We start from the raw sequence: 27,764 nt of genomic DNA, 5'->3' as shown, positions 1-27,764 counted from the left end.
GCGACTTTCTGCTCAAACATGTTCTGTTTCCCAACTAATTAATTTATTTTATTAGTTGGGTAACCATATAATACATAGTCCAAATGGTGAGAAAAAATTTTATAACCATTTTTTAAATGTTTGTATCAAACTTATAAAACAGTAACCTAAAAATGGTATTTCTATAAAGCTTCCTTTGTCAAAGGCACAATCATTTAGGTAATACGGTTTCCTAAATGAAAAATGAGAAGGAATTCAAAGTTACATTTGAAGAGAAGCAAAACGCCTCAAGTTTATAGTGGTGCTGGTTGTATGCAGCAAATTTGTTTGAAGACTGAATCACCACCGATGGTGCCTCACTGTTGCTTTCAGGATGTCGAGCTGGTGGAAGAAAATCAGCACATAAGAGAGGAAGACAAGAAAATCCCCTTGATAGATAGACATTTCCTGTTGCTACTTAAGAATGTGGTGGAGTGTTTTGGGGTGATCCACATATACTTTCTCAGGTCCTCGTGTCATGAACTGGCCCACAGGACCGTGCGTTGGAGTTAGAAGTGGAGGAATGAAACCTGGATTCTGGCAGGAAGTGGAGGGGAGTGAAAAAATCTGTCCAATGAAGACCGACGTTGTGATGATTCTGGATTCTTGGGATCCTGGTGGAGGGGGTCCTTCTGATACCCTGGCAATAGCCTTTGCTGGTACCTCCCATAGCCTCAACTTTCCCAGAACACTTTTATGAGTGAAAGGGGACACTACTAATAATTAAATTAAATCAACAAGTGTAAATCAGAACTTTTCCAGGCAGACTGTGGTTTAAAGTAGTCAAGTTATTAGGCACTAATCCAGTGTCCTGGAAAACAATCTTTAGAATCACCCTTTTATGCTTCTCTTGTCTAGCATAGCATTTCTTTTGCCTCTTATTTAAAGTCAGTTACCAGTCTTAGGAGTTCTTTCTACAAAATGTATGACTTTTCTTTCACTGTCTGGATTAAGACACCTTCATCTCAGCTGGATTATTGTAAACAGGGTACATTTATCTGTAATAAGTCTCCTTCCCATTCTAGCATGTTCTGGTCAGACTTCCAGATTAATTTCTCACTAGTTTTATCAAGCCGTTCATTCCAGTTAAGAACCTGCAATAGCTCCTGATTGTTTATGAGGTCCAGCCTAGACTGCTTGTCTTGCTGTTGAAAGCCCCTTGCTTTTCATGCTGATGTCTGTCTCTGGGCTCATCACACAGACCCATGTGAGAATGCCCTTTCCTTTCTCTGCTGTCCTAATCAATGGTTTCTGAGTCAGCTCAACACTTGCCTTCTTGCAGCTTTAGCTTCAGTCACTTCCACACATCACATTTCTTTCCTGTCTTCTAATCTTCAAGTGCTAAGGGTACACATTTCGAATTTGATTATACAATGTAATGTATCGTATTTGCTAACTGAAAAATTAAGACTCAGGTGCCTTGAGGGGCTACGAGGTAATCATAAACTGTGACGATGGCAGAGTGAAGAACAATAGGTATCAAAGTGTTTGTGTTAGTTGCGAGAAATAGTAATTCCCACCTAGGTACACGGACTTGCAGATGACTCTGCGGATGAGACAAAATGGCCAAACAGGATGCCCTCATGATATTTGCAAATTGTGTCCTTGTTTGTTTACATATACTTAATAGCTGAAGTCATATACCATTCCCGTAACCCCTTTAGCCCTAATTCTTAGAATAGTAATGGGTATACATTGTGTGTCGTAGGAGTGCTTATGAAATGAAAAAGTTAAATTACGGCTTTAGAAAACTTATTGGGGAAGTAACAAAAACTTTTCAAAAGAAAATGCAGCTATTCTCTTGCTTTCTTCCTGAGGTTGAGGTAATTATCACAGATTCAGAGCTTCCTGATTCCCAAGTCAGCTCTCTTGCCCACTTCTTCAGGGCCTGGATTCTGATTCTCTCCTATGGAGACTGGCATAGTGGATCTGCTTTAACTTCCAGGGGAGGATAGGGAATGGTATTTAGCAGTCCAACCTGAGCCAAGGGCCCCATTAAGGTGGGGCCATAAGTGGTGCTGAAAGAAGGAGTGTTAAGCAAGCTAGTGAAGAAGAAATAGAAATGCAGGTCAAATGATAGGACTTAAATAATGACCCATGGAATTGGGATGTCTAAACTGTGGGTTGTGTCAAAGAATGATGAGACCAGCCAGTACTCAGTACCTGAAATAAAAAAAAAATTTAAAAAGCTGAATTTCCTGACCATTGTAGTGAGGGAAAGCTTTCCTGGTCAGGCGGCCTTCTGAGCAGAGCAGACTGCTATCTTATGTAGGGTTTTGGGGAAGTGTAGAACTGGGTTTCACGGGTTTTCAAGGATGTAGACATCATCTGAAGGAGAATTTACTCAAATGAGACACTTATTGATTGGTTGGCACTCAGAGACACGTTCATTGGAGTGAGCCCATTCTTGATTGGCCAGAAGTGATAGGTTGTCACTGGTGGTTTGGCTTGCAAGACCGATTGGTTAACTGAAGTGAGTTGCTGATTGAACAGGTTTAAAATTAGTTATGTTGGCTATTTGTTTCCATGGCTACAGAACAATCTATTTTTTCCTAGACGTGTGGTAATTTTTTTTTCCTTACGTGGAGTGGGAGTGCACCTAGAATTCAGAACAGAAATGGGATCATTAGATTTAATATGGACTTTTTCCTGGGAAATCCCTCAAAAAATAATTAGGAGAACGTTAAAATAGCCCCACACCCAGGTAATGGGCAGTTGTAACCAAGTAGATTAACAAATCCAAGAAAGACCTATTTCCTTCTATTTTCCAAGGAACCAAAGCACGTAGACTAGTCCTCTGTGGGTATATGAGGACTCTCGTGCCCAATAATGTTACTGAGCAGCCTAGAGCAAGGGTCAGCAAACCTGCTCCACAAAGACTCAGATGGTAAATATTTGTAGGCCATGGGTTTGGTCTCTGCAGCTACTGAACTTAGCCACTGTAGTGCCAAAGCAACCATATACATTATGTAAACAGATGAATGTACACAGATTGGTTTGGAATAGCTGGATTTGGCCTGTAGTGGTCGGATTTGGCACACAGGCTGTAGTTGCTGACTCCTGCCCTACAGCAAGTAATGTCTCATTGCATCTACTGTCAGTGATTCTAAACCCAAAATATCTAACACCTCCATCCCTGACTGATCAAGAAAGAGTACATAAATATTAAATAGTTGCTGACTAACTGACGTCTGATACCCTGTCTGGTTGGATGTCATTGATTCGGGCCAGGTTGGGATACTCATTGAGAAATAGCTGAGAGAGGGCTAGAGATGGTGTAGAGACTCAGTTTGGATGAAAAAGCCTCCCATTTCCAAGGGGCCCAGGTAATTCATGCTGTTATTATTAATACCACCACCCCACCCCACCCATGATACTTGCTGCTTCCTGGAACGTGACTAATAGTAATGTATCTGCAATCTGCTCCTGTTCTTCTGACATCCCTTAGATCTACTCCAGCTAAAGAGATTTTGTCCTTTGAAAACTGATAGCTCTGCCGACTAACATCGGAAGACTTGGCTTTGAAGCATTTTTAGCCTTTTTGGAGGCTAGAGAATAACCTGGCCCTTTTAGTTTTCTCCATCAAGCTTCCCTAGGTCACAGGGTCATTTGAATGACAGCATGCTAGGGGACCGACCATCAGTCATGAAGTCACCTTGACACCTTCCTCCAGGGTGCCCATGGATCTTCTTGAAAATAGGACATCTTGTCCTGCCATGGTATTTCAGCATTTCTGTGAGTAGTCATGGAATTGGCCCACCATAGTGGACTTTCAGAAAAGCACTTTTAAAAATTCCTTTTTCTCTTCTGGGGGAAAAGCAATAGCTTATATCAGCAAATCTCTTGGCTGTGGCTTGCACATCTTAAGGTTCTTTGTAAATCAGTACTCAGGAATATACATGTATGACAGCTCAGAAAACTCTCTGGAATTAAGCATCCATTTTGGGGTCAGAAAAAACTATTTCAGACTCTAATTTCATATATATTCCATGGATACACAAACATTGTTTGAAGTGAAGAGTGTCTTTTAGTGTTTTTTGTTAAACAGCCTATTCAGAGTTTCTTTTTGCAAGTGAAATCTAGTCGTCACAGAGAAGAATAATAACTAAGGATAAAAATTTGCTAGGCATAGTATTAATTTTACTTTATAATGGTATATAAAAAGTTATGAAAATTAGGGCTAGATTTTTCGTTCTTATGTCATATGTTGTTATATCCAAAATAGAAATGAGATGTAACAATAGCAATGTTTCGGTGCTCTAACATATTCTAACATTGCTGAATAATTTTGAAATTCATCATGAAGAATTGATTGGAAAGAAGAGCTATAAAATTTTGAAAGAGATGGATAATGAGGGAAGACTATCTTTATCAGATACTCAAATGAATTATAAAGATATAGTTATTCAAATATTGTGATAATGGTATAAAACTAGGGAAAAAAAACTAGATAGACTATATTAGCCTGAAAAATACCCGGGTGTGTGCATGTGTTGTGTGTGTGTGTGTGTGTGTGTGTGTGTGTGTGTATGAACTTAATATATAGTATGGGTAGTATCACAGATAAGTGAGAAATGAAACTGGTTTTGTACAAATACACACACACAGGACCGTCGCGTGCACTAGCATACTGACAGTTTATTTCTTTTATAGAAGTTCAGTTGGTCTAAGCTGTAAGGCAGCTGTACTTCACAAAGTCATTCAGAGGTCTGAGTCCTTTCCACTAGTTATGTCGTCCTCCCCAGGGACATTGTCCCACTCCTGCATGGTTGAAGCTAGGTTTCTGGTGCACACACGTTCCAGCTCGTGATGAAAGGGAAGGAGAGTAGATGTGGAGCAAGTGAAGTCCTGTTAAGCACGTGACACAGAAGTTGCACATAGCCTATTCTTTCACATTCTGTTAATAAGTGTATGGTCACATGGCCCTGTCTGTCTACCTGTATGAGAGGTTGGGAAATGTAGTCTCTAGCGAGATAACCATGGGCTCAACCCCAACTAAGAGGGAGAAAGAGCTCTAATATCAAAAAGAAAGATTGCATCTTGGGGGGAGTTAAGAGTCTAGGCCACAGTAATTAGATGAAAAAATATATAAAATCAATATAGATCCTGATCTTTTACTATATTTCAAAATAAATTCCAAATAGATATATAATGAAACCATATGACAAGCATTTGAAATTGTTAGTATAGCACCTGGCAAATGGTAATAAAAATAAATGCTTTTTATGGATTATATCACTTAATCATTAATAACCCTGTAAAAGAGACTTCCTCTGATAAGACTCCAGTTAATAAATCGATAAAGAAAATAGATCAAAGAGAATTCACAGAACAAAAAATACAAATGATTAAGGATTTTTAATATCTTTAATGTTATGATAATAAAAAAGTTTTAAAATGAGAAAACATTTTCACTTATTAAATTAAGAAAAACGTTTTTGTGTGGTTTTAGGTAAGACTTTCTTTTCTAAATTAGGAAATATTTTTAAAATATCCATACTTGGGTAGGATGGGTTGCAGAATATAAACTGCCAGAGCCAATGTATGTCAAGAGCCTTAGCACATGTTCTTGTTTTCTGTGACCCAGAAATTTTACTAGAAAAAAAATCAGTGAGGGCAAAGCATTTCTTACAGTCATACACATACAATCAGAAACCATGTAAATGTCTAAAAAATGAGACAATGACTAAAGCTTGCAAAATTCCACATGATTAAAATTGTTTATGGTGTTATTAACAACATGTGAATATGCCTCTGATACAATGCAAACAAAATTAGGATATAAAATTACCAGAAATTTGATTTAAATTGTTTTTTAAAGAGCATAGAAAAGAGACTGGGAGTTTATATGTTAAATATTCCTGGCTAGCCTCTGTTATTTTCTCGCACTACTTTATCTTTGCTTCTTTATTAGCACCTCTGCACTGACTAAACAAAAGGTTTATTTACCTATTTTTATTCCTCCCTCTTCCCATTAGATAATCCATGAGAAAAAGTACCATGTCTTTCGTATCATTTTCTGTACATTGTATAGCATAGCACCTGGCCCAATGTAGGTAATAAACACTGATTGGGTGATGTTTGGTGATGGGCCTCTAGGTGACCTAATCTTTAGGCTTTTATTTTTCATCATAGACTGGCAATACTAACATAATCAGAAAAAGAAGACCAATTTTTAAAGTATTAAACAAAGTTTGTTTTATGACAATTTTCTTTAATAATCAGCCTAGTTATCTAATGCGTGAATGGGAAGCAGAAGTGATGAAATCTAGATTAAGGTGGAAGTAGAAAAAAAATTTTCTTAATGGAGAAGATTGTTTCCATTCTCCCACCCCTGTGCCCTGTATGGCCTTGGGACTGTGTTATTCTGCCTATGGAAGCAGAGTCTGTGCAGTGTTTTGTGTACACATATAGAAATAAAAATAACTGTACACATTGTCCTGTGCCTTTCTCAATGCGAGTTGCTATTGGTTGGCTATAGATCCACAAGGAATATTAGATTTGAAGGGAAGTATTGAAATGGGAGCTGCTTTTGGTTTTCCCTTTTCCTCCCACCTCCTCCCCTTAAACTATAACTTTATTATGTCTTTATTATTTGGGCAATTTACATCTTTTAAAGTTGGGTCAAGTGAAACTTCATCTGTAATATTATTAGTCAGCATTGTCTCAAGTGTGCTACCTTGTTTTCCTGAAAATAAGACCTAGCTGGACAATGAGTTCTAATGCATCTTTTGGAGCAAAAATTACTATAAGACCGGGTATAATATAATATAATATAATATATAATATCATTAATACAATATAATATATAATACTGGGTCTTACAGTAATTTTTGCTCCAAAAGACGTATTAGAGCTGATTGCCTGGCTAGGTTTTATTTTCGGGGAAACATGGTAGTAAAAAAGATTTGACAGAAAGGTGGTACTAAAAAAATTTAAAAGGACAGTTTCCTTCTGGTTTATATGAAATGGATATTTTAGCTATCGGTTCAAATATTTACAACCTGTAAAATCTATCAGATTTTCTAATTACACAGCATATGGAGTAGGAAGTTATTCAAAGAGGATAATTTTCCAGTCTGTAAATCACATACTTAGAATTATGGATGTCTAGAAGAGTGTTATTTTATGCTTATCACCAGTATATGTGAATAAAATTATTTGAAAGTAATTAGAAGCAGTAACAGCGACATGAAATAGAGAATTTTCACTCAGCACAATTCTGATAGAGTAAAACAGGAGGGAAGAAAATTTTGATAGATTTTAGCTGGTTTCTAGGAGGCAAAAGAAGTGAAAACTGCCTCAAAAAAGGGAAGAATATGCCAGCAGATTTAAACTTGAGTGTAAATACCTATGTGAATTTTTCTCGGACTAGCGAAAAGAAAGCAAGTTTTCTCTTTCTGCCCCATTAGTTCTGTTAATGAAGACTACCAGCTGATCAGTGTTTTCTGAACAGAAAAAGCCTGTGTGTGGCATCTAGCAAGTCAGGTTTAAGAAAAAGATGTCAGGAACTTAAGACCTGTGTCACATGACTCCCCACTCCTTGCCAATACTAGACTCTGTGGATCAAATTTCAACTCCAGGCAGTCCTCCCAGCCATGTGGGTTTAGCCGATTGAGAAGCAGTACCACACTTGCGAAAATGTTAGGAGCTGCTTTTCCCGCACTGTGGGGACTTGGGATCCGGAGCTGGTTTTCAAATCAAAGCATATTCTGAATGGAATTTCAGTATTTTGCTGTCATTTGGGTGTTTTCATCTGGTCTTCGTAGTTGTACCGGACACTTCCTGCGAGGATGGGGGCAGGAGCGCTGGCCGTCTGTGTGAGTACATGCAGGCCTCTCTGTCGTCTGCAGACACTGCCAGGGCTCCGGAGAGGCCTCGGCCCTCCTGCTTTTGAAGAGAAGTTTGTGTGACCCTTTTTCCTACCTAGGAGGTGGGGGGAGATTTGTCAAATTCCTGTCTCTTCAAATGGACATTAAGCAGTATTTTAGGCACTCAGCATTTCTGTCCATTTTCCTTTCCAAAAAAAAAAAGAAAGAAAGAAAACAACAGTGAAGGAAAATGCATCCTGAGTTTATTCAGTTAAGTCAACTTGATTTAATGTACAGTGCTCTCAAGCGTTTTAGACGTTCTTGTTCTAAAAGAGTTAAGTATGAGTGCTCACTTGTAGTTATGGGAAAAATCTTGCGGCTAGATTGAGAAAGAATTAAAATAAACAAAAAGTATGTATACGACATCTTTCTATTCACATTCTTGTTTTCATTTAGTAATTCTGAAATTTCTGTTTCAGCATGATTGCTGAAAGTGATGGAGAAAAAGCTTGATCGATAAATGTTTGTGAATCCTAATCGACTGTAGAAACTTCTGGTTGTTATACAGTAGCATCAACAAATAACATTGATATAAAATCCTTGGGAAAAATGTATATATTTCTAGGGCTGAAATTCATGAATTTCAAAGCAATTCTATTGGTGCTTGTACATAACCTTTAGTAGTAACCCAGTGTTGTCAATTATAATTTACAGAATTCTATATTTAAAATTTTTTAATATATAGAAAATGCATAAGTATGTCATGAATATTTATATTTCAAGTTGGTAGTGTATTCCAGTGGGGTATTTTATTTGTCCTTAGAAGTACTGAGTGAGAAATATCTTACTCTTTCTTATATCTTAACTGCTCACTTGTGTTTTTTCACATTTAGGTCAGATTATATATATATGTATTTAAGTTTCAGAAAAACCTGCAATTTGTTATAAGTTGTGATGGCATCCTAAAATATCCAGAAATATCTGGGCAGTTTTTGACACGTAGGCCCCAAATGGTCACCAGATGGTGTACCAGCCCCACAGATTGAATTTTCTTAGTAAAACTGCAGGGTGACTCCCTCATTTCCATGCTCAGAACTTTTCAGCATCCTGTGTGCTTGTCTGCCTGTCTGTCTTTTCCTTTTAACCCTGAGGTTTTTAGCATTCGAGTATCGAGCTGATTATCTTTTTATCGCTCCAGTTTCTTTCAAAATCTGATTTTTTTCTGTGTGAGAAATACTGAGCTTTCATTTTACTACAGATGCGGGTCTGCATTTTTTCCACCTTTATTAAAAGATACTTAAGAACTAGAAATGTGAAGAGTGAGGCAGCAGAATGAACTATTTGTCGTGAGATTTGCAATCTCTTTGATTTCTGATTAGATCCTTACTTCTTCCCCTCCTGCATACATTGATCTGACCTTGACTGAAATGCAGACTTACCATGTATGAAATCCATCTTCATTTATAGCGAAATCTTTTCCAAAATTTCATTTAAGGCTGGCATAAAAATCATACTGTTTAAGAGATTATTCACTCTGGTATGATTGATATGATTGTCCCAGTTTTACTGTAGGAAGAAATAGTTACAGTTTTAGGAATTGCAACATAGTATTTCTGGGAAAAGATAGCTTTGAGAACAAAAATCATTTTTTTAATGTGTGTAGCAGGAAAGTGAGAACTAAGTTACACATAAATGAATGCATATGGGTTGATACACTATCCTTTTTTTAAGTTTGGAACTTTTCTACTTAGTAGACGTATCTTAATGTGTATCCTGCTACTGAAGCTAGTCTTTAGACAAAATAATAAGAGTACCAGATATTTGGGGGGGGGGCAGGCAGAGAGAGAGAGAGAATGTACTTACAGATTCTTGAAATGGGACACAGACTGGTTTAAGGATAGTCAGTTCCTCGTCCATTGACTAAATTACTTTCTCTTCCTCATTTCTTTTGTTTTCCTCATTCCCGTATTGGTAGTGCTGTTAGTAAAACTGTTGTGGGCTCACAAATTTACTTATATTGCTACTCATATGTACCAAGAAGTGGTAGGTTCTTTACCATAAAATATCTTCTTAGTAAATCACCGCCAGGCAGAATGGGAAACTATACTTGCCAATTAATGTTGCCTTAGTCTCTTCTAGTTTTAAAATGTCACTTTTGGATCACTCAAGCTCTCTCAGGTGAATCTTGAGTCTTTCAGGTTCCCTGCCCCTCCTGCTGTTCTGTCCAAGTGGCATCTGGGCTTTTTAGCGAGAGGTAGGTGGGAGTGAAGAGTTAGCATATTCTAGTGGGTGAAGAACGAGGGGCCTTGAAATTCATGTGTGCAGGTTCTTATACTCTGGATGTTCTTATTTGTGTGTAAGTTCAGGTATCAAATCTGACTGGTGAATTTGTGGCTCAGTTCTCTTGGTATAATCAGGACCCAGTGGTCCACCCATCGTGCCTTAGCCCCAAGTCTTGCTGGAGTTGGTGATGATTCCAAGGGCATCTGTGCCTTCTAGCCTTTGTACCTAACTTGGGCACCTCCACTCCTATAGCCTTACCACCTGGTACCATCAGCAACCTTACAGATACCCCGTAGTTCAGGCAGGAGCTATGGTCAGAGTACACAAAGACTCCCCACAGATGAAGTTAAGATACTCTTGTTGCTGGATTTATGGAATCACCTTAAAACAGTACAAAGCAAAGGGGGGAAAATGGGGTAGGTTTACCTACCCAGAAAGCATTGCAGTGCGATGAAAGGACCATACTCCCAGCAGCCTGTGTTACATAATGTTCATCTGTCTAAATGTAAGCAAAGAATTATAAACCCCAGTTACTGCTGGGAGACATCTAATCTACCCAATTAAATAATTGGTGAAGTTTATGAACAGGAGGTTCACAAATAAGAAATACAAGTGCTAATAAACAATGAAAATTGTTCAGTCTCATTCATAATTATAAATATTAGCAAATTAAAAAACAACTTTAATACCCAAAGATGATGAGAGAATGGGAAACAGGCACTTTCACATGCTGTCGATCAAGTTGTAAACAGCTGAAGCATCTTTGTAGGGTAAACGGCTGAAGCATCTTTGTAGGGCTAGTTATCGAAATGTACCATTTATATACCTGTTGATCTAGCAATTTCATCTCTAGGAATTTATCTTACAAGTACTTGTACAATTATGTGAAAATGTTTGCAAGAATGTTCATTGCTGAAATATTTGTAATAGCAGGAACTGTAAATAATCTAAATGTTAGTAAATAAGGTTGGTTGAATCAATTACAGTATTTCTATGTAATATAATAAGAAACAGCTGTATGTGCCAATATTGAAACACCTCCAAATAGATCAAGTAGCAAAAACAAGGTGCATAAATATACAGTAGTTTAGTTATATTTTCCTTTTTAAAAATATGCATGTGTTTGCTTAATTATGCATAGAAAATTGCTGCAAGGAAACAAGAACTCTTATGGCTGGGATAGGAAGACTTTTCTGTTTAAACTCATGTGTGTTTGAGTTTTGATCAAGTACATGTATTATTTTTATTAAATTAGTAAAAATAAAGACTGCTCAAAGAACAGGGAATGGTAGCTCAGTCTAGAAATAAAGATTGGTTTACAATTATAAAAGTAATGAATATTAAGTTTGATGTCTACAGTACTTTTACAGATATATTGAAATATATAAATTACTTGAAATTTTCTAATATGTAAAAGGAAATAGGCTTTCCCTGCAGATTTTGTAGGGCAGACCTAGAGCTAGGTAGAATGTAATGAAGCAGTTTCAACTCAGTAAAAAGAAGTATCTAAAGATTCCAGTACGTAAAATATTGAGCTGGTTGCCTTGTGAGGTGGTTAGTGCTCCATCACCAAGAGTAAGAGAAGGCTGAATGGTCATGGGTCGACTTTTCATAGGAATTACATCATAGAATTAAAGTTATAAGGTGAGATGCCTTTGCAATGTTCTAGGATTCTGAGTCATTTGTATTAGGTTGGTACAAAAGTAATTGTGGTTTTTGCAATTATTTTTAACCTGTTAAACCGCAATTACTTTTGCACCAACCTAATACTTCCCTGAATTTGTAGCTCTCAGCCCATTATACCTTTTCATTTGTTAGACTGTCAGAAATTTAACACAGACATGCATTTATTTCCCCCTGTACATATTCAGTTAGAACTTCCTTTATGTGGAGGTTTGGAGGATTAGCCAAAGCTGAAGGTAGGATGCCAGGATCTTAATAATAAAGCTAGGTTGGGGTAAGGGGCTTGCTGGGGATGGGGAGGCTAACATTTTAATTGGTAAATGGAGTCTTATTAATCAACCATCACTGGAAATCAGCAGTAGGTCTTGACTTTCTCTTATATAGAGAATTTAACTTTTTATAATAACCTTTTAATTTTCTTGGTGTGATAGTAATACATATCTGGTGTAGAAACTTTAGAAAATACAAATAAATAAAAAGGAAAAAATAAAAGTAATCCAAGATTCCATAACCCAGAAATAAACACATACTATATTTGCTTATGTACTGTCGTTTTTTTCTATGAGCGTATAAAATTATAAAACAAATTATACTTGCCATCAGTTTTATAGCATTCTTTTTTTTCCCCTAAGTAACAGTATATTGTGAATATCTTGAGGTCCCATTTGTATAAGATGTGAGTCTTGCTCACTTACTTGCCATTCTCCTTTATTTAGAGACCTGGCTAGAGAGAGGAGAGTCTGGCGCCAAGCCCTAGCTCTTGCTGGGCTTGCAAAATTGCCCCCCAGAAATTTGAATCACTTCATGTCCCACTTTCATTTTAAAAAAAAAAATTCATGAGTAGAAAGACTGACAAATGGTATCACATTGTTTTTGCCTATCTTTGATTACTAGGAACTTCACCACCTTCTGAGAAAACCTTAGTCATACCTCTTTTTCTTGCCTTTCACAGATGTGCTTTTTTACAAACAAGGGAAGACCCTCCACCACCAAAAAAATTATGACTTGCTTTATTGTGATACTCGCTTTATTGCAGTGGTCTGGAACTGAACCCACAATATCTGTGAGGGATGGCTGTGTTTCATCTTTAGAAGTGCCTGTTATTTCCTTTCTATGTCTTAAAATCTGTCTCCCGGTAACTACCATCCACTTTCTGTTTTTGTCCTGTGAATCACATAGCAGCTCTTCTAAAATTGGGAAATGTTTCAACCCCCAGTCTTCCCTTTTGAGTTTGTTTCAAATTCTTCATGCTTCCCTCACATTACATGGTTTTACTTAATTAAATTTTTAATATTTTAAATTTAAACATTTCTACTTTTTTAAAAAATTTTAAAAAATGTCTTTGCCAGTCCTTTCATCATTGTCTCCCAGCCATTTATTCATTAGCTAAAGATTGTTCGCTGGTAGTTCTCTCAAGGAAGGTTCAAGTGGACTATGTTCTCTGAGCCTTTGTATATTCAAACTATAGCTTTTATAGTTGCAGGGAGCTTGACTGGTTATTAAATTTAGCTCATGGTTTTGTTTTCTTAAATATCTTGTAAGTCTTATGCCATAGTCTTCTCATATTAAACACTACAATCTATACGTTGGAAGCTACTCTTATTTTCTATCCTGATTATGACATGATTTTTGCCTGGTTTCCAAAGGATTCTTTATTGTTAGTTTAGTAATTTCTTTAGAATATATCTTCTTGTGCACTCTTGGGTCCAACATGAGCCTTTTCAATTTGCAGATTCAAGGCTTCTATTTAAATAAAGCTTTGGTGAATTATATCTTTAAATATTCTACTCCATGGTTTGTTTTCCTTCTTTAGAGACTCCAATAGCTCATATGTATTAGAGCTCGTTGAACTGCTTTCTCAGTTCAACGTGAATTTTTTAGAAGTGTTTCATTTCTCCGTTTCTCATTTATGTTCCCTATGTCTCTTACTGGTCTGTCAATGGTTTCTGTTCTTCTTTGTGCTCTTTAAAATTTAGTCTTCACTTCTGATGTGTTTTTGTCATTTCCTTTTTATTCTTTCATGATTTCTGTTAGTTTCCATTTCACATTCCTCTGTTGACTCATCAATCTCTTCCCTAAATTTTTGTTTTTCTGCTTTATGGTATCTTCATCATTGTGATTGATTCATTTACTTTTTTTTTTAATTGCAAAATATACATAACATAAAATTTACAATTTTAACCATTTTTTGTTGTACAATTCAGTGGCGTTAGTACATTCTCATTGTTGTGCAACCATTACCATTTTCTGTTTCCAGAACTTTTTCATCTTCATCATCCCAACATAAACTCTGTACTCACTAAATAGTTCTCCATTGCCCACTCCCATCAGGCCCTGATAACTATTCTACTTTCTGTCTCAATGAATTTGTCCATTCTAGGTATTTCATATGAGTAGTATCATACAATTTTTGTCCTTCTGCGACTGGCTTATTTCACTTTGATAGTGTTTTCAAGGTTCATTTATGTTATAGTGTGTAGCAGAATTTGATTCTTTTATAAGGCTGAGTAATATTCCATTGTGTATATATATCATATTTTGTTTATCCTGTCATCAGTTGGTGGACATTTGTGTTGTTTCTACTTTTTGGCCTTTGGGAATAATGTTGCAATGAACATAGCGATACATTCATCTTTATGGATAACTGTTTTCAGATATTTTTGGTAGATGCCCAGAAGGATTGCTGAATCGTATGGTAATTCTATGCTTAATTTTTTGAGGCACCTCGGTACTGCTTCCCATAATGGTTGCACCAATTTACATTTCCCTCCAGCAGTGTATAAGGGTTCCTTTTCCTCCACAACCTCTCCAACATTTGTTATTACTTGTCTTGTTGATAATAGCCATTCTAATAGGTGTGAAGTGTTATCTCCTTGTGGTTTTGATTTGCATTTCCCTGATGATTAGTGATATGGAGCATCTTGTCATGTGCTTATTAACCATTTGTATGTTGTCTATGGAGAAATGTCTGTTCAAATCCTTTGCCCATTTTTGAAGTGGGTTGTTTCATTTTTATGTTGAGTTGAAGGAGTTCTTCACATGTTCTGAATTAATATTTAGGTACGTGATACATAATTTGCAAATATTTTCTTCTATTCTGTGGGTTGTCTTTTCACTCTATTGACAATGTCTTTTGATGCACAAAAGTTTTTAATTTTGATGAGATCCAGTTTATCTCTTATTGTCATTGCCTGTGCTTTTAGTGTCATTTCCTTATTCATTTTTGTTAGTCCTTTTTGGTACGTCAGATGGAGTGCTTTCACAATAATCCAACCCTAGGTTATGTTAATCCAGGTTAACATAATAAATTAGCTCTTACCCAATGTTAACATACCTAAAAACATTTAGAATAATTCCATCTAATATCCAGCAAACATTCAAATTTCCCCAGTTGTCCCAAAGAGACAAGGCTTTTTGCTTGTTTTTTAAACCAGAAACCAGTAGAGATTCATATATTTAAAGTTTGTGTATTTTAATTTTTTTTAAATCTAGAATCAGTGTTTCCCTCAAACATAGATGTTTTGAAGAGTCCAGGCCTGTTGTCTGTTAGAATGTCCTTCATTCTGGATTTGTCTGATTCTTCACTGTCTTTTTTTACTTGTTCTTTTAGCTCCTATATTTCTTGTACATTATAAGTTAAATTTAGAGGCTAGAGTAGCATCAATTTAAACATTTGTAGCAAGAATACTTTATAAATAATGTGTTCTGCATATTGTGTCACACACATCAGGAGCACATAATGTCAACTCTTCTCATGATTACTAATGATACATTTGATCTTTTCAGTTAAGGTGATTACACCCAGGTATCAATTGTAAGGATAATTTTTTTTTCCTGTACAGATAGTATGTGATCTTTGATGCTGTGAAAATTCTGTTCTCCAACAACCTTCTAGCTGATGTTTTAGTATCCACTGATAATCTTTGACGGAATCATTTGTTACATGATTTATGGAAAATGGTGATTTTTTTTATTCTGTTATCCTTTCTATGTTTAGCTATGGCATTCTTCTGTAAAGAGGACCTTTACTTTTAATCAGGGATTTTTATTTATGCAATATGTTATAATTGCTTATAGTTATTCCCCTTGGTGCCCTAACTGACCCAAATAGCCAGTAGGAGCCTGTTTAAATTGCCCCATGAGTCTTTTTGACATGCGCCATTAGTCCTTGATTACTTCCTTGCTTTCTGGAACAAGATGTCTCTGGTTTATTTTGTGCTTTCCTTGCACCCTTTAACTTGGTGATGGAATGGCTTTCCCGTCTACACATTGCTGGTTTATTAGTCCTAGCCCAGTCCAAAGAGTTTTAAAGCCCAGTTTTGAATTTAACCAGCAAAGTAATCTGATTGCCCTTCAAAGTACCTTAAATTTGTAGTACTTAAATTCTTGGAAGATTGCCTTAAGGAAATACAGGCCATTGACTTCAGTAGTGTAAAATCGATTTTATATTAAGCTCTGCAAACAGAGAGCTGCATGTAGTGTTGTTCCCCTGGAGCTCTCATAAAACTACCAATACCGAGGGTTCTGGAAATACAGTACTGTGTCATGGTTAAGAGCTCAAGCTCTAGAGCCAGAGCATGGGTGGTGGTGGGGGGGGGGGAGTACATTCTGGCTCTAAAACTTCCTAGTCATGTAAACATAGGCAAGTTTCTTTTTCGTTGTGCCTTAGTTTTCTTGTCCCAATGGGAATAGTAAGTATACCTACTGGTAAGGTTGTTTTAAGATTTAGAGAAGTTAATTTTAAAGCACTTATAACAGAGTCTGGCACAAAATCAGCACTCAATAAATGTTAGCTGTTATAAAACTCCAGGCTTCTGCAACTCATCCTGTGTACCAACCAGGTTGATAAAAGTATTCTCTCTTCAGTTTCTAATATCAGAAATACTGATGTTGCTTCTGAACCTATCTTATTTTATTTTAAGGAGACCGAGAAACATAAATATTCCTGTGTTCCTCTGCTAGGAGAATAAGAATTTTGTTTCTTGTTTCTAGCAAGAGCACTGGACTCCCCAGCGTGTGCTTTTTGATTCTCCCCACTTCCTACTTGGAGACAGCATTCAGCACGTGTCGTCTGGACTCAGATTGTCTGAGTCTGTCTCTTGGCTACACCCCATCCTTGCGCAACCTGGAGCACATTACTTGGCCCCTCGGTGCCCCTGTAAAATGAGGATCACAAAAGTATCTTCCTTTTTGGTGTTTCTTTATTGGGATTTAACGAGTGAAGCCATCTGAAGTGTCTGAAACCGTGATCTACATAGTCAGTCTCCATAAAAGTTAGTCATCATTGTCCTGATTTTCTTTTTTTCTGAAACCTTGTTTTTTTTTTATTTGCTCTGCTTATTCCTAGTTTTTAAAAAGTTTTAAGTTTTATCAATTAGAGGGGGGTATGTGTATTACACAGTAGAAAAGGATTCTGGCAAACTTAAGCCCAAAGAAACTTGCCTGGAAATTTATGGAGTGGCTCACGCACATGGAGGGAACAGCTGAAAGACAAGTATCAGAAAGAACAGCTAAAGGACCATAGCAGCTTTGGGGATGCAAGTGGTAAGACTTAGTCTAATGGTGAGTTAATCTAACCATCTTGTGAGAGCACTGCAGCTGGAATCAATTAGTCCCAATCATTTTTCTGTCCTGGTGGTAATGCATTCCAGCTTCTGTGGCCAGCAGGATAAAAGTTCTGATTGACCAGATGGGGACCCTAAGCCCAGCCCTTGCTAAAAACAGGACAGCCATTTTGAGTGTCAGTCTCATCAGAGCTGTTCATGAAGAGAGTACAGTCATTCCCCAAAAGGCAGTCAGGATTTGTTACTAGGAAAAAAAAAGGGGATGTGGAGACTAGGTGACCCCAAACCAACAAATATTCACTACAGTCCTAGTGCATGCATTTTGTTAGCTATCCAAAACAAAGGCATAGTAAAACAAGGCCACGAGCACTTAATTATAGAGATGAATATTGGTATGTAATTCAGGAGATAATGAGCTCAAGGCCCAGCCCTTTTTCACTAGTTTACCACAACTTTTGGGGTCCTGGTTTCCTTTAAGGTGATACTATAAGCACTGAATGACCCCTAAGATTGTTCTAGCATTAAAACCTTAAAGTACCCTATCTGTCTTTTTAAATGTGGGAACCTATGTTGCTTTTACACATGTACACAAACACCCCATATAGTCCAGTTTTCAAACTCAAATGATGTATGAGAATATATGCAAACCTAAGTTAAACAGTTAGCGTATTTCCCCGAAAATAAGACCGGGTCTTATATTAATTTTTGCTCCAAAAGATGCATTAGGGTGTATTTTCAGGGGATGTCTTATTTTTTCATGTACAACAATCTACATTTATTCAAATACAGTCATGTTGTCTTCTTCTGGAACATTGTCATAATGTACTAAATGTGTCCGTCTGGCTGACGATCTTAACTGGGGCTTATTTTTGGTGTAGGTCTTATTTTCAGGGAAACACAGTAAGTTTGCTTCAGAATACCACAATTAGTAACTGATGTGATTTTTTAGCTTATATTACGTCAAGAAGTGTAAGAGGTATATTGGTGAAAAGCTAAAATTCCCTAGATATTGACATTTATAAAGAGGTAGTGATGTAATCATTGTATATGAGTAAAAAATAGTTTCAGTTTAAATGGAATTAATCATAAATAACGTTTCATTTCCAGAATTATTTTTTTCATGACTAAGGGACTATTGCATATTTATTATTTACCAAAAAGGATATTTTATATTTGTTCTAAGCTTTTGTATATTTTTTAATACTTTAGGTATACACTACTGAGTAGTATTGTAGTTTAGGTTTAAGCTACTAGCAGCATGTCAATAGTGTTACCAGACTCCTTCACCAAGCGGGTAGATGAGCAAAATTTTATAATAGGTATTTTTGGTCACTGAAGAATTGACTCAGATGTCTCTGGAAATATAGCTGTTTTGTTTCATTGTGGTGGTTTAAAAACAATGTTTACATTTTAAAAAGTGTTAACCTGAATTAGATTACCAATTAAAAACAATAATTATATGTCCCTTTATTACTATGATTACATGTAAATTTGCTATGTAGTATGGCTCTAGATTGAGTCAACAGGTAGTTTAATTTGCAATCATTCCAAAATGTGTGAGGTTAATTGCATGTCTCTTGAAAACTTTCTAAGCCATAATGCCAGGATTGCTTATTTATACTATTAACAGGCGACATAACTTACTGGCTGCAGTTCTGACTACGTGACAGAATGCAGGGCAATGGAAAGAACATTGACTCAAGGTTTTAAACTCAAATATAGACAGCATTTCTAATAAAAACTTGAGGAATTCTGATACTTAAATACAAAGTTATTTTATCTTTATCATTTTATCTGTATGGTTAGCTCATAAGACTATCTACTAACTAAACATGTCTCGACCATATTGCCACCTTAAACAACAACCTGTAGTCTACACAAACATTGTGTATACAAATGGTTAAGTATCTCTCCATTTTTTTAAAGAAGAAATCAGAATAGTTTTCTGGATGAAAAAGAATGATGATAACGTGTCACGTCCTGCACGACAAAAGCTGTGGGGAGCGAGGATGGCGGTGCAGTGTTAAGAAAGACAGCAGCCAAGAATCGTGTGCAAGTGGGGCCAAGGGACTCCAACCTCAAGGGCTGAGCCCCTAATCAGGCCAACGCATGGTTTTGATTAGTTAGGTGGGGAAGTAAAGGAGATAAAGCTTGTCAATCTCAAGATCTGTGAATCCCATACATCATAATAGGAAACTGATTCAAGCCAATCACCCTTGCCTGCAGGCAGCAGAACCATAAGTCTCAGGATGTATGTACTTCCCCAAGGGACAAAACCTTTATGCATATGAATAGATGGAGAGCACACCACTGAATCTCTTCCTTTGCAGGTTGTGGGAAGGAATGCAGCCACAGAGGCAGAGGCTCTCCTTAGCTGGGGGACGGTGGGGGGCTGTGTCCACCTCTATTGACCCTGCGAGTTCCCCAGATGGTCCCCACATGGCTGTGTCTGGCTTGGGTTGTCCCTCCCCACCCTCTTCTGTGGGGAATCTTACCCGTCATTGACTAACCAGCCATCTTTTGGGGCCAAACAGGGAGACAAGGTGCAAGCACAAAGGTGAAGCAAAGTCCCTGAAAGGATCCGTCTCACAGACTCTCCTTTCTTTAGGGGCAGGTACGAGGAGACAGACGGGTAGGCTGCTGCGTGGCAACAATAACGATGATGATTATAATAATCAGTACTTACTGAGCATGCCAGGCTCCCCTTTCATTCCTTTGTGAACTTCTTTCAGCCTCATACATTTCTGTGAGATAGGACCTCTTAGTATCCCCATTTCATAGATGGGGAAACACACACATTGGTTAAATGACTTGTCCAAGGTTCACAGCTAATTGTATCAGAAATAGGAGCTTGGTTCCACAGTCCATGCTTTAAACCACTATGTTGTATTGTCTCTGTAAGAAGATAAAATAAAAGTAAAATAAAATTTGTGTAATTTAAGCCCATATCATAGCTGTTTGTAATGCTACATTTGAGACTATTTTCAAAGTTTCATTAATACTGGATACTTTGGGGCTGCTTACCCTGCAGAAGATGTTCCTGGTTGGCTGAAATTTCTCATGTGTTCAGTTGAAGGAAATTAATCTATTTTTACCCCACAAGAAAAAAAATTATTAGATGTTACAAATTTGACTTAATTAATAAATTCATAATTTCCTTGGTAACAGAGATCATAGTTCTTGCATACTACTACTTTATAGTAACTAACACTCTGCCTTATCTATAATATTAATAGGTACTAAATCTATATTGTAATTTTACATTTGCTGAATTTTCACTAGGGAATCTGGCTTTCAGATATGACCTATGGAAAATGCAAATATCTTAATGAAAGTTGGTCAGATTATGTAGATTATAAAATTCAAAATCAAATTGAGATTACAGGCATGCTACTCAAAATCAAGATTGTAGAATTAACTTTGTGTAATTGTCTTGGGTCACATATAGCATTTATCATAATTTTTTACTAAAATTATTACAAACTGCACCATAGCATTAATATAAATCTAAATTAGGGAGAGAACATGGACTTAGAATAGGATAAAATTCTCTTCTTACTAGTTCTGTGACTTTTACCAAATTAACACTTTGTTTCCTCACTTGTAAAATGGAAGTAATGTTTCTGCATTTAGATTGTAACAGCTACATGAGTTTGCACTTACAATATTTACACTTTGGTCAGTTGCTATATTCATTCTTTAATTAAAAAGTGATTTTCCCCCAGTCTACAACCTCTGTCCCCAAATTGTTTACATTTTGCCATCTTTCTTTTCAGTGTTTAGATTTATAGATACATAACATTTATATAGGATAAATGCTTTTTAAAAATCCTTCATTTAGTTATGTTAAACCATATTAAAATTTATCTTTTATAATACTTCTTGGGGGACATATTTCAGTTAAAAGAAAGAAATGTGTTTGGGTTTTTCATTGTGTTGATAACTTGAATTAATTGAATGTGAATTGCATTTTCTATTTGTAATATGTATGGTCTTGTTGGAACTTTTTAAATTGTGACTACCTGAAATATTGCTGTTTCAATCAGAGATCTGGCATTTTGAACCTCAAAGAGAATTGAGTTGCATTTATGTGCCCCCAAACATTACTGAGAGTCACAGATGTAATTGAATCAGATAAATATTCACTCTACATTTATATATATATATATCTAGATTTTTTTCTAACATTTCAAATTAAAGATACCTTAAAATAAATTTTCATCTTTACAAACCTCTTATTTTTTTAGAATCTACATGAAATTTCAGTGTTCGTAGGAATGTTTTATATTCCTGTTAACCAGGTATTTCTGAGTCACACCCCTTGGTTACTGTAGTAATATATCTTAGATACTGCAGTGCATTGCTCCCTCTCTTAGCTACAGCTAAGTTGTGGCTTTAGGTTGCTCATTATTTTTCACTCCGTTTAACCATGGTATCGGTGTGTGCGATTGGTAACACAGAGCAACATGTGAGAGAGGTTAGAGGTTTTGAGTTGAAGTAAAAAATAAGTGAAGACCACTGCTATATGTCTTCAAACACATTTTAATCCAGGTGTTTCTGTTGTAACCATGCAACCTCCTGTGGTAAATATGACTGACTGCTCTTTTTTCTTACGCTCTTTTAAGCAAAGTAAAGCAACAGTTCGGCTGAAAGAAGACATGAAAAAGATAGTGGCAGTGCCACTAAATGAGCAGAGGAATCCTACCTATAAAAAGTTATTTGGAGTCAGTCTCCAAGACCTTCAACAGCAGGGACTCACTGAGAATGGCATTCCAGCTATAGTGGGGAGTATAGTGGAGTACTTGACCAAGCATGGTAAGTCAATTTTGTTTTAACTGTTGTTTTTACAGTTCTGGCCTACAAGGAGAATGTTTTTTTCTGTGAATCACTTCATAAAATATGGTTAGAATATTCTAAAACATCTTAATTAGAAAACAAGTTATTGCATGATATATTTTTCCCTTTAAAAAGGACATTAAGAGTATAATTACTGCTTCACGTTATTTTGACAATACTAATTTAATTTACCATGGAACAATCACTTTAATTACTGAGGTTTTCAGTTTGAAATGATTCCTAGTTTTAAGAATGCTAAAATACGCTGTTCTCATATTAATAGTGAGTTCTCTTGATTCATTAGATTCCGATGGATAGTCAAGAATTTTTCAGGTAATACTACACTTTTTGGGTATCTCTCTCAGCTGAAGTTCATCGGGAACGTATTGGATGGCTTGATTGCCTCCATAAGCTCAGTGGGGATACCAAAAAAGTGACATATAGCTTCCTCTGGGGGTGGGTGTCATTTACTTTTGGAGTAATAAAATTAAGTATGTTAAACAATTAGAGAGTAATTATACATTGCATGATAAAAAAAATAATCTCTCTTCAATATAGGGAGCTATGTTGCCTTACAGCTTTTTTATAATTTTATTTAAAAACGAGAATTTAAAACCTGGGTGATTTGAGAGAATGTTTCCATATCCCCTTCATTCATGGTTTCAAACCAGGGCAGTATGCTGAGAGAACGCCAAACTATGTAATAAGTATCAATACACATGAAAAGATTCGGGCGGGAAACATTCTGATGGAAATCTTGGAATTTTCATCATTTTCTACACTGAAACGGCATTTCTATACTAAAACAGCATTTCTGTAGTAAAACAAGAGTCATTGTAGAGTAGAATATAAAATGTGTGGGGATTTTTAAAGGTAAAGCTTGACACTTCAAACAAGTTCCGCACTTTGCACACTTTGCTTCGGGATTTATACCTTCCCATGGTTACAAGTCCATTCCCCCTGCTAAGAAGAATCCTTCATGGGAAATGCGTGAGAAGTACAGTGCATTTGTTCCTCTGTAGGAATGTGTGTCAACTGACCATTTGGCAGACAATTCAGACCTCAGAAGATCAGGTGGTTTGTGTTCAGTGAAAAACAGCTGTGTGCTCTGGTCCCTAGGTATGTAGATGACAAAATGATGTTTTGTCCTGAAAACTGTAGAGCCAGGCTTGCGTTTTCACCTCACAGGAGTTATCGCCCTATTTTTAGAGGAAGATAGTTGCAGAAGGGCGAGATTCTTTTAGAACAGCTCTGGAGTTGTTTCACTCCTTGAAACAGTTAAACACAACAGGTGTTTACACAGCATGGCAGGAAGATGGGACCTTGACCAGATGTTATAATGTTAGGGCTTTGACAGAACTCATTTACACACTCAGTATTGAGTAAAACTGTATCCCAGAGAGTTAGATACAAAAGGATCTCTAGGTAATTCCTCTAATCTGTTAAATAGGGTTGTTCTGTATTATTCATTTGGCTGCCAAAATGTGACCACCTAAAATAATATTTTGGTTTTGGCGTAATCAGTGTTCTGATCTTTCTCCCGAGAATAATTAAAAAATAGCTTCTTGAGATTATGCTTATGTAAAATCACTTTACATTTTTAATTTTTTAGTTTAATTTTTTAATTGAATAGTTAATATACATCTGTGATTCAAAATACAGGAAGATGCACAGTGAAAAGCCCCTCCCTCCAAACCATGTGTTCTGATCATTCATTTCCTCTCTCAGAAACAATATTATTGTACTAGTTTCTGGTATGTTATGACAAAGATATTTGATGAATATGCATATGTATTTATGCTCTTTTTCCATTTTAACATAAATATAGCACATCACGTACACTGTTATGAATCTTTTTCAAAAATTACTTAACAGTATATTTTGGAGATTGTTCCATATTGCATAAAGTGCTTTGCTCATTTAATTCCTTTTTTTTCCCCTGTGCACTGTTCCACTCTCTGTATCCTTTCCTTAAGCAGTCACATACTGATGGATACTGATTCTTGCCAGTCTTTTGCTGTCTACCAAGATTCATGCCTAGAGGGTATTATGCTAAGTGAAATAAGCCAGACTGAGAAAGACAAATGCCATGTGATCTCACCTATATGAGGAATCTAAAGAACAAACAACAAAACAGAAACAGACTCATAAGTTTAGAGAACAAACTAGAGGGGAAGGGGGTTCGAGGGCTGGGTGAAATAGGTAAAGGGATTAAGAAGTACAAACTGGGAGTTACAAAATAGTCATGGGGATGTAAAGTACAGCATAGAGAATATAGTCAATAATATGTTGCTACAACTATGTATAGTTCCAGGTGGGTACTTGACTATCGGGGGCATCCCTGTATAGGTTATATAAACGTCTAACTGCTACAATGTACTCCTGAAACTAACATAAAATAATATTGAATGTCAACTATAACTGAAAATAAATAAAATAAAAAGAGTCAAGGACTAATTTTAACATTTGTTATTTTAAGCACTATGAGTGTATCTGTCGACTAACTTTCTAGAAGTGGACTGCTGGGTCAAAGTATATGTGCATTTATAATTAATGCTATAAGAGTTGAACCTGTTTGTATTCTCACCATCGATATATGAAAATTTGGTAAAATTTGAATTATGGATTGGTTTTCTTCTACTTCTGCTTAGCATATTCTTAGTTATATTCTAATAGGATGTCTTCAGGTAATGCAAACTAAATGTTTTAGTGGACAAAATCTATCACTCTTAACTAAGGATGTGAAATAGAATCAATCACTAGTGGAATCTTTTCAGAATTCCCATGCATTGGCAGAACCTCAGATCTACTGAATCAGAATCTTGACTGTGCAACCTAGAGTAGGGCACCTACTCTGTATTTTGAAAGGCTATATAGTTAATACTGTCTAGATAACCAGAGGCCCCTTACTGTATCTGAAACTGTCATGTTAATAAACCAAAGAGCCTGTGTATGTTTGAAGAGTGGTGTAAAGTTTGAAGGCAAGAAGATACTGCAATTAGTTTTATTTAGTTATTTTGTAGGTTTGTTTTCAAGTTAACAAATATTTCTTATGCACCTATGAGTAGATATTCCATTAGGTATGGGTACAGGGATGATTGGTCATATAATGTAACTGTAGGTAGATGTTGTGGTCATGCTTTGTTGTTTAATTAAATGCACACATTTAAAAACTTGACATGAGGGGAACTCTTTGTTATTATAAAGGAATTTTAGGACAGAAAAGTATTAGGGCCTATGTCAAGGCCTTTTAAACAGACTTTGGACTTTTTTCCTGAAAAAAAGAAAAATATATATATTTTTCTTTTTTTGTAGATTCAAAGAAAAATCTTATAAGTTATGAGGCATCTCATCTATATACTATTTTAAAATAACTAATCTTGCTGACAATGTTACCGAATCCCTTCTCTTTAGCATGAAGAATACTGGGCAATATACCATTTTAAATAGTGTAGGATACTCCACTTACCACCAGGTGTCAGAAGATGCTCACATATTGTTATACTACTTCCCAGACCAAAGCATGCCAATTAGGCAAATTCTGACTTCGGGCATATTTAGTTTGTAATGATGTATTCATACTATTTTGAAGAAAATATTTCAGTTGTACAAAAAAGTAGCTTTCAATAGCGTAGATGTTATTTAGCTTATATAATTCTTCTTTCATTTTTAAACCATTATTAAGTTGATGTTTCATGATTAACCCATGAAATCAAATATAAGAGAATATCAGAAATGTATGACAGTAACTCCACTAAGCCTTCTAGGTATCTTCTTCCTCTCAGCATTTCTTTTATAGTCATCATGTCCTAAAAATTTAGAGTAGGAAAATTTAGAGCTTATCTAGTCTGGTAAGCCTCATATGGACATTGGATATAGGCTCATAAGGGGCTTTAAAAAAACTAATGGATTCTTTTTCCCAGAGTGTAACATAGCCATGGTCAGGGGTCAACTCCCCATGATTGCAAATCACTGAGTATCATAAGAATTGTTTGGGGGAGAGATTTGTGTAAGTGAAGAGAGTTGTGCAAATAAATGGAACGGAGGCAGAAAAAAATGGTTGAGAAGCATTAACGTTTATTACTTCCATTTATAATTTATCTCTCCACTGGAAAGGTCCAGTGGAGAGAGCCAAAGCCAATTCTTGGAGCTGGGTGGTTAGTTTGGAATAACTGGAAGTATATTTATTTGAGGGAAGGGTCAAAAAAACTCTGTTGGAAGAGAAAATCTAAGGTCAGAGCTAGAAAAAACGCTGTAAAATCTGAGCCGGGGGCATTTGCTGGGCCAAAGAACAGGCTTAGGAGCTGGGTAGAGACAGGACTATGCTGCAAAATTATAAATTTTCAGGATTTGGGCCTTGACCGGGGATGGGACTCTTTTATCGGGTGCTATCTGCTTGATGCCAGTATACATTTTTGAAGTTACAGATGAAGCTTTATGGAGTAAAGGAAAAAGACCTTGAAAGTTTTAAAAACGACTAAGCTGAATTCTCCCAACAGTAGCTGATATTCTGCAGTGTGAAAGGGAAAGGCATATCACATTAGTTATGTAACTGTCTAACAGATTACCCTAAAGCCTAGCAGATTAAAACAACAGTGTTTCTTATCTCATTGTTTCTGTGGGTCAGGAATCTGGGCACGGCTTAGTTGTGTCCTTTGTCTTAGTGTCTCTTCTAAGGCTGCAGTCATATCAGAACTTGACTGGGGAAAGGTTCACCTCCAAGTTCATTCACGTGGCTGTTGGCAGGATTCAGTTTCTTGTGGGCTGTTGACCTGAAGGTTTCAGTTACTCACTGGCCATGGTCCAGAAACTGCCCTCAGTTCCTTGCCACGTGCAACCTCTCCATAAGGTAGCTAACAAAATAAATAGCAGCTGATTCATCAGAGTTAGCAAGTACGAAGAACTAAAGAGAGAGAAAGAGAAAGACAACACTAAGCAAGCAAGATGAACATTAGTCTTTTATAACCTAATCCCAGAAGTGAGATTAGAATGTAATCACATTGTGTTGCGCCATTCTGTTGATTAGAAGCTGGTCGTTAGGTCCAGTCCACGCTTAAAGGGAGGGTGTGGATACCACGTAGGTGTGGATACCATGTGGGGGGTCATTGGGGCCATTTGAGAGACTGCCTACCACACGTAGTGACTGATACTTCCTCTGAGATTACATGGTGCCCTGGCCGTACTGGTGGGTAAATATTTATTAATATTTCTGGTTTCACAAATTTTTTGTCAAAATTGGAGCTAAAATTCATGTTAACTTTTGGTATTCATGTTCTTCACAGCCAAATTACATGCATACATATGAATATAAACATCTTACCAGACTCCAGACTCCATAAGGATAATGGTAGTATTAGAATTTTTTTCTCAGTTGACTTTATTTTAAGTACCTAACGTAGTGCTAGGTACTCATGAAATATTTGTTGAATTACGGAGTTCGTCAAATGTTTTATCAGATTACAAATTGAAATCAACATCCTTCTTTTTCTTCAGAAAGAGCAATACAGTTGGGTAGGAGAAAGAAACAAAGGCTGATAGAAACAAACACCTCCCATGTAAATCTACTAGG

The 27,764-nt window shown here is 36.4% G+C and overlaps 1 protein-coding gene across 5 annotated transcripts in view; it reads left to right on the top strand.

Moving 5' to 3' along the window:
- Positions 1–27,764, top strand: part of FAM13A (family with sequence similarity 13 member A) — a 284,523-nt gene that overhangs the window by 10,144 nt on the left and 246,615 nt on the right. For 2 of the 5 annotated variants that reach the window (XM_074323591.2, XM_019741110.3), the window contains exons 1-2: positions 7,635–7,838; positions 21,985–22,174. In XM_074323591.2, the coding sequence (XP_074179692.2) occupies positions 7,812–7,838; positions 21,985–22,174 (217 nt within the window). In that variant the 5' untranslated portion in view covers positions 7,635–7,811. Of the gene's footprint in view, positions 1–7,625; positions 7,839–21,984; positions 22,175–27,764 lie in introns of those variants that run through there. The other 3 variants (XM_074323597.2, XM_019741109.3, XM_019741111.3) reach the window with 3 other exon arrangements.

The sequence above is a fragment of the Rhinolophus sinicus genome, chromosome 1, assembly GCF_057876585.1.
Source record: "Rhinolophus sinicus isolate RSI-liver-muscle chromosome 1, RSI-T2T, whole genome shotgun sequence".
Classification (NCBI taxonomy): domain Eukaryota; kingdom Metazoa; phylum Chordata; class Mammalia; order Chiroptera; family Rhinolophidae; genus Rhinolophus; species Rhinolophus sinicus.
The sequence above is the reverse complement of the archived record's forward strand: the minus strand, read 5'-3'. Positions and strand labels throughout refer to the sequence as shown.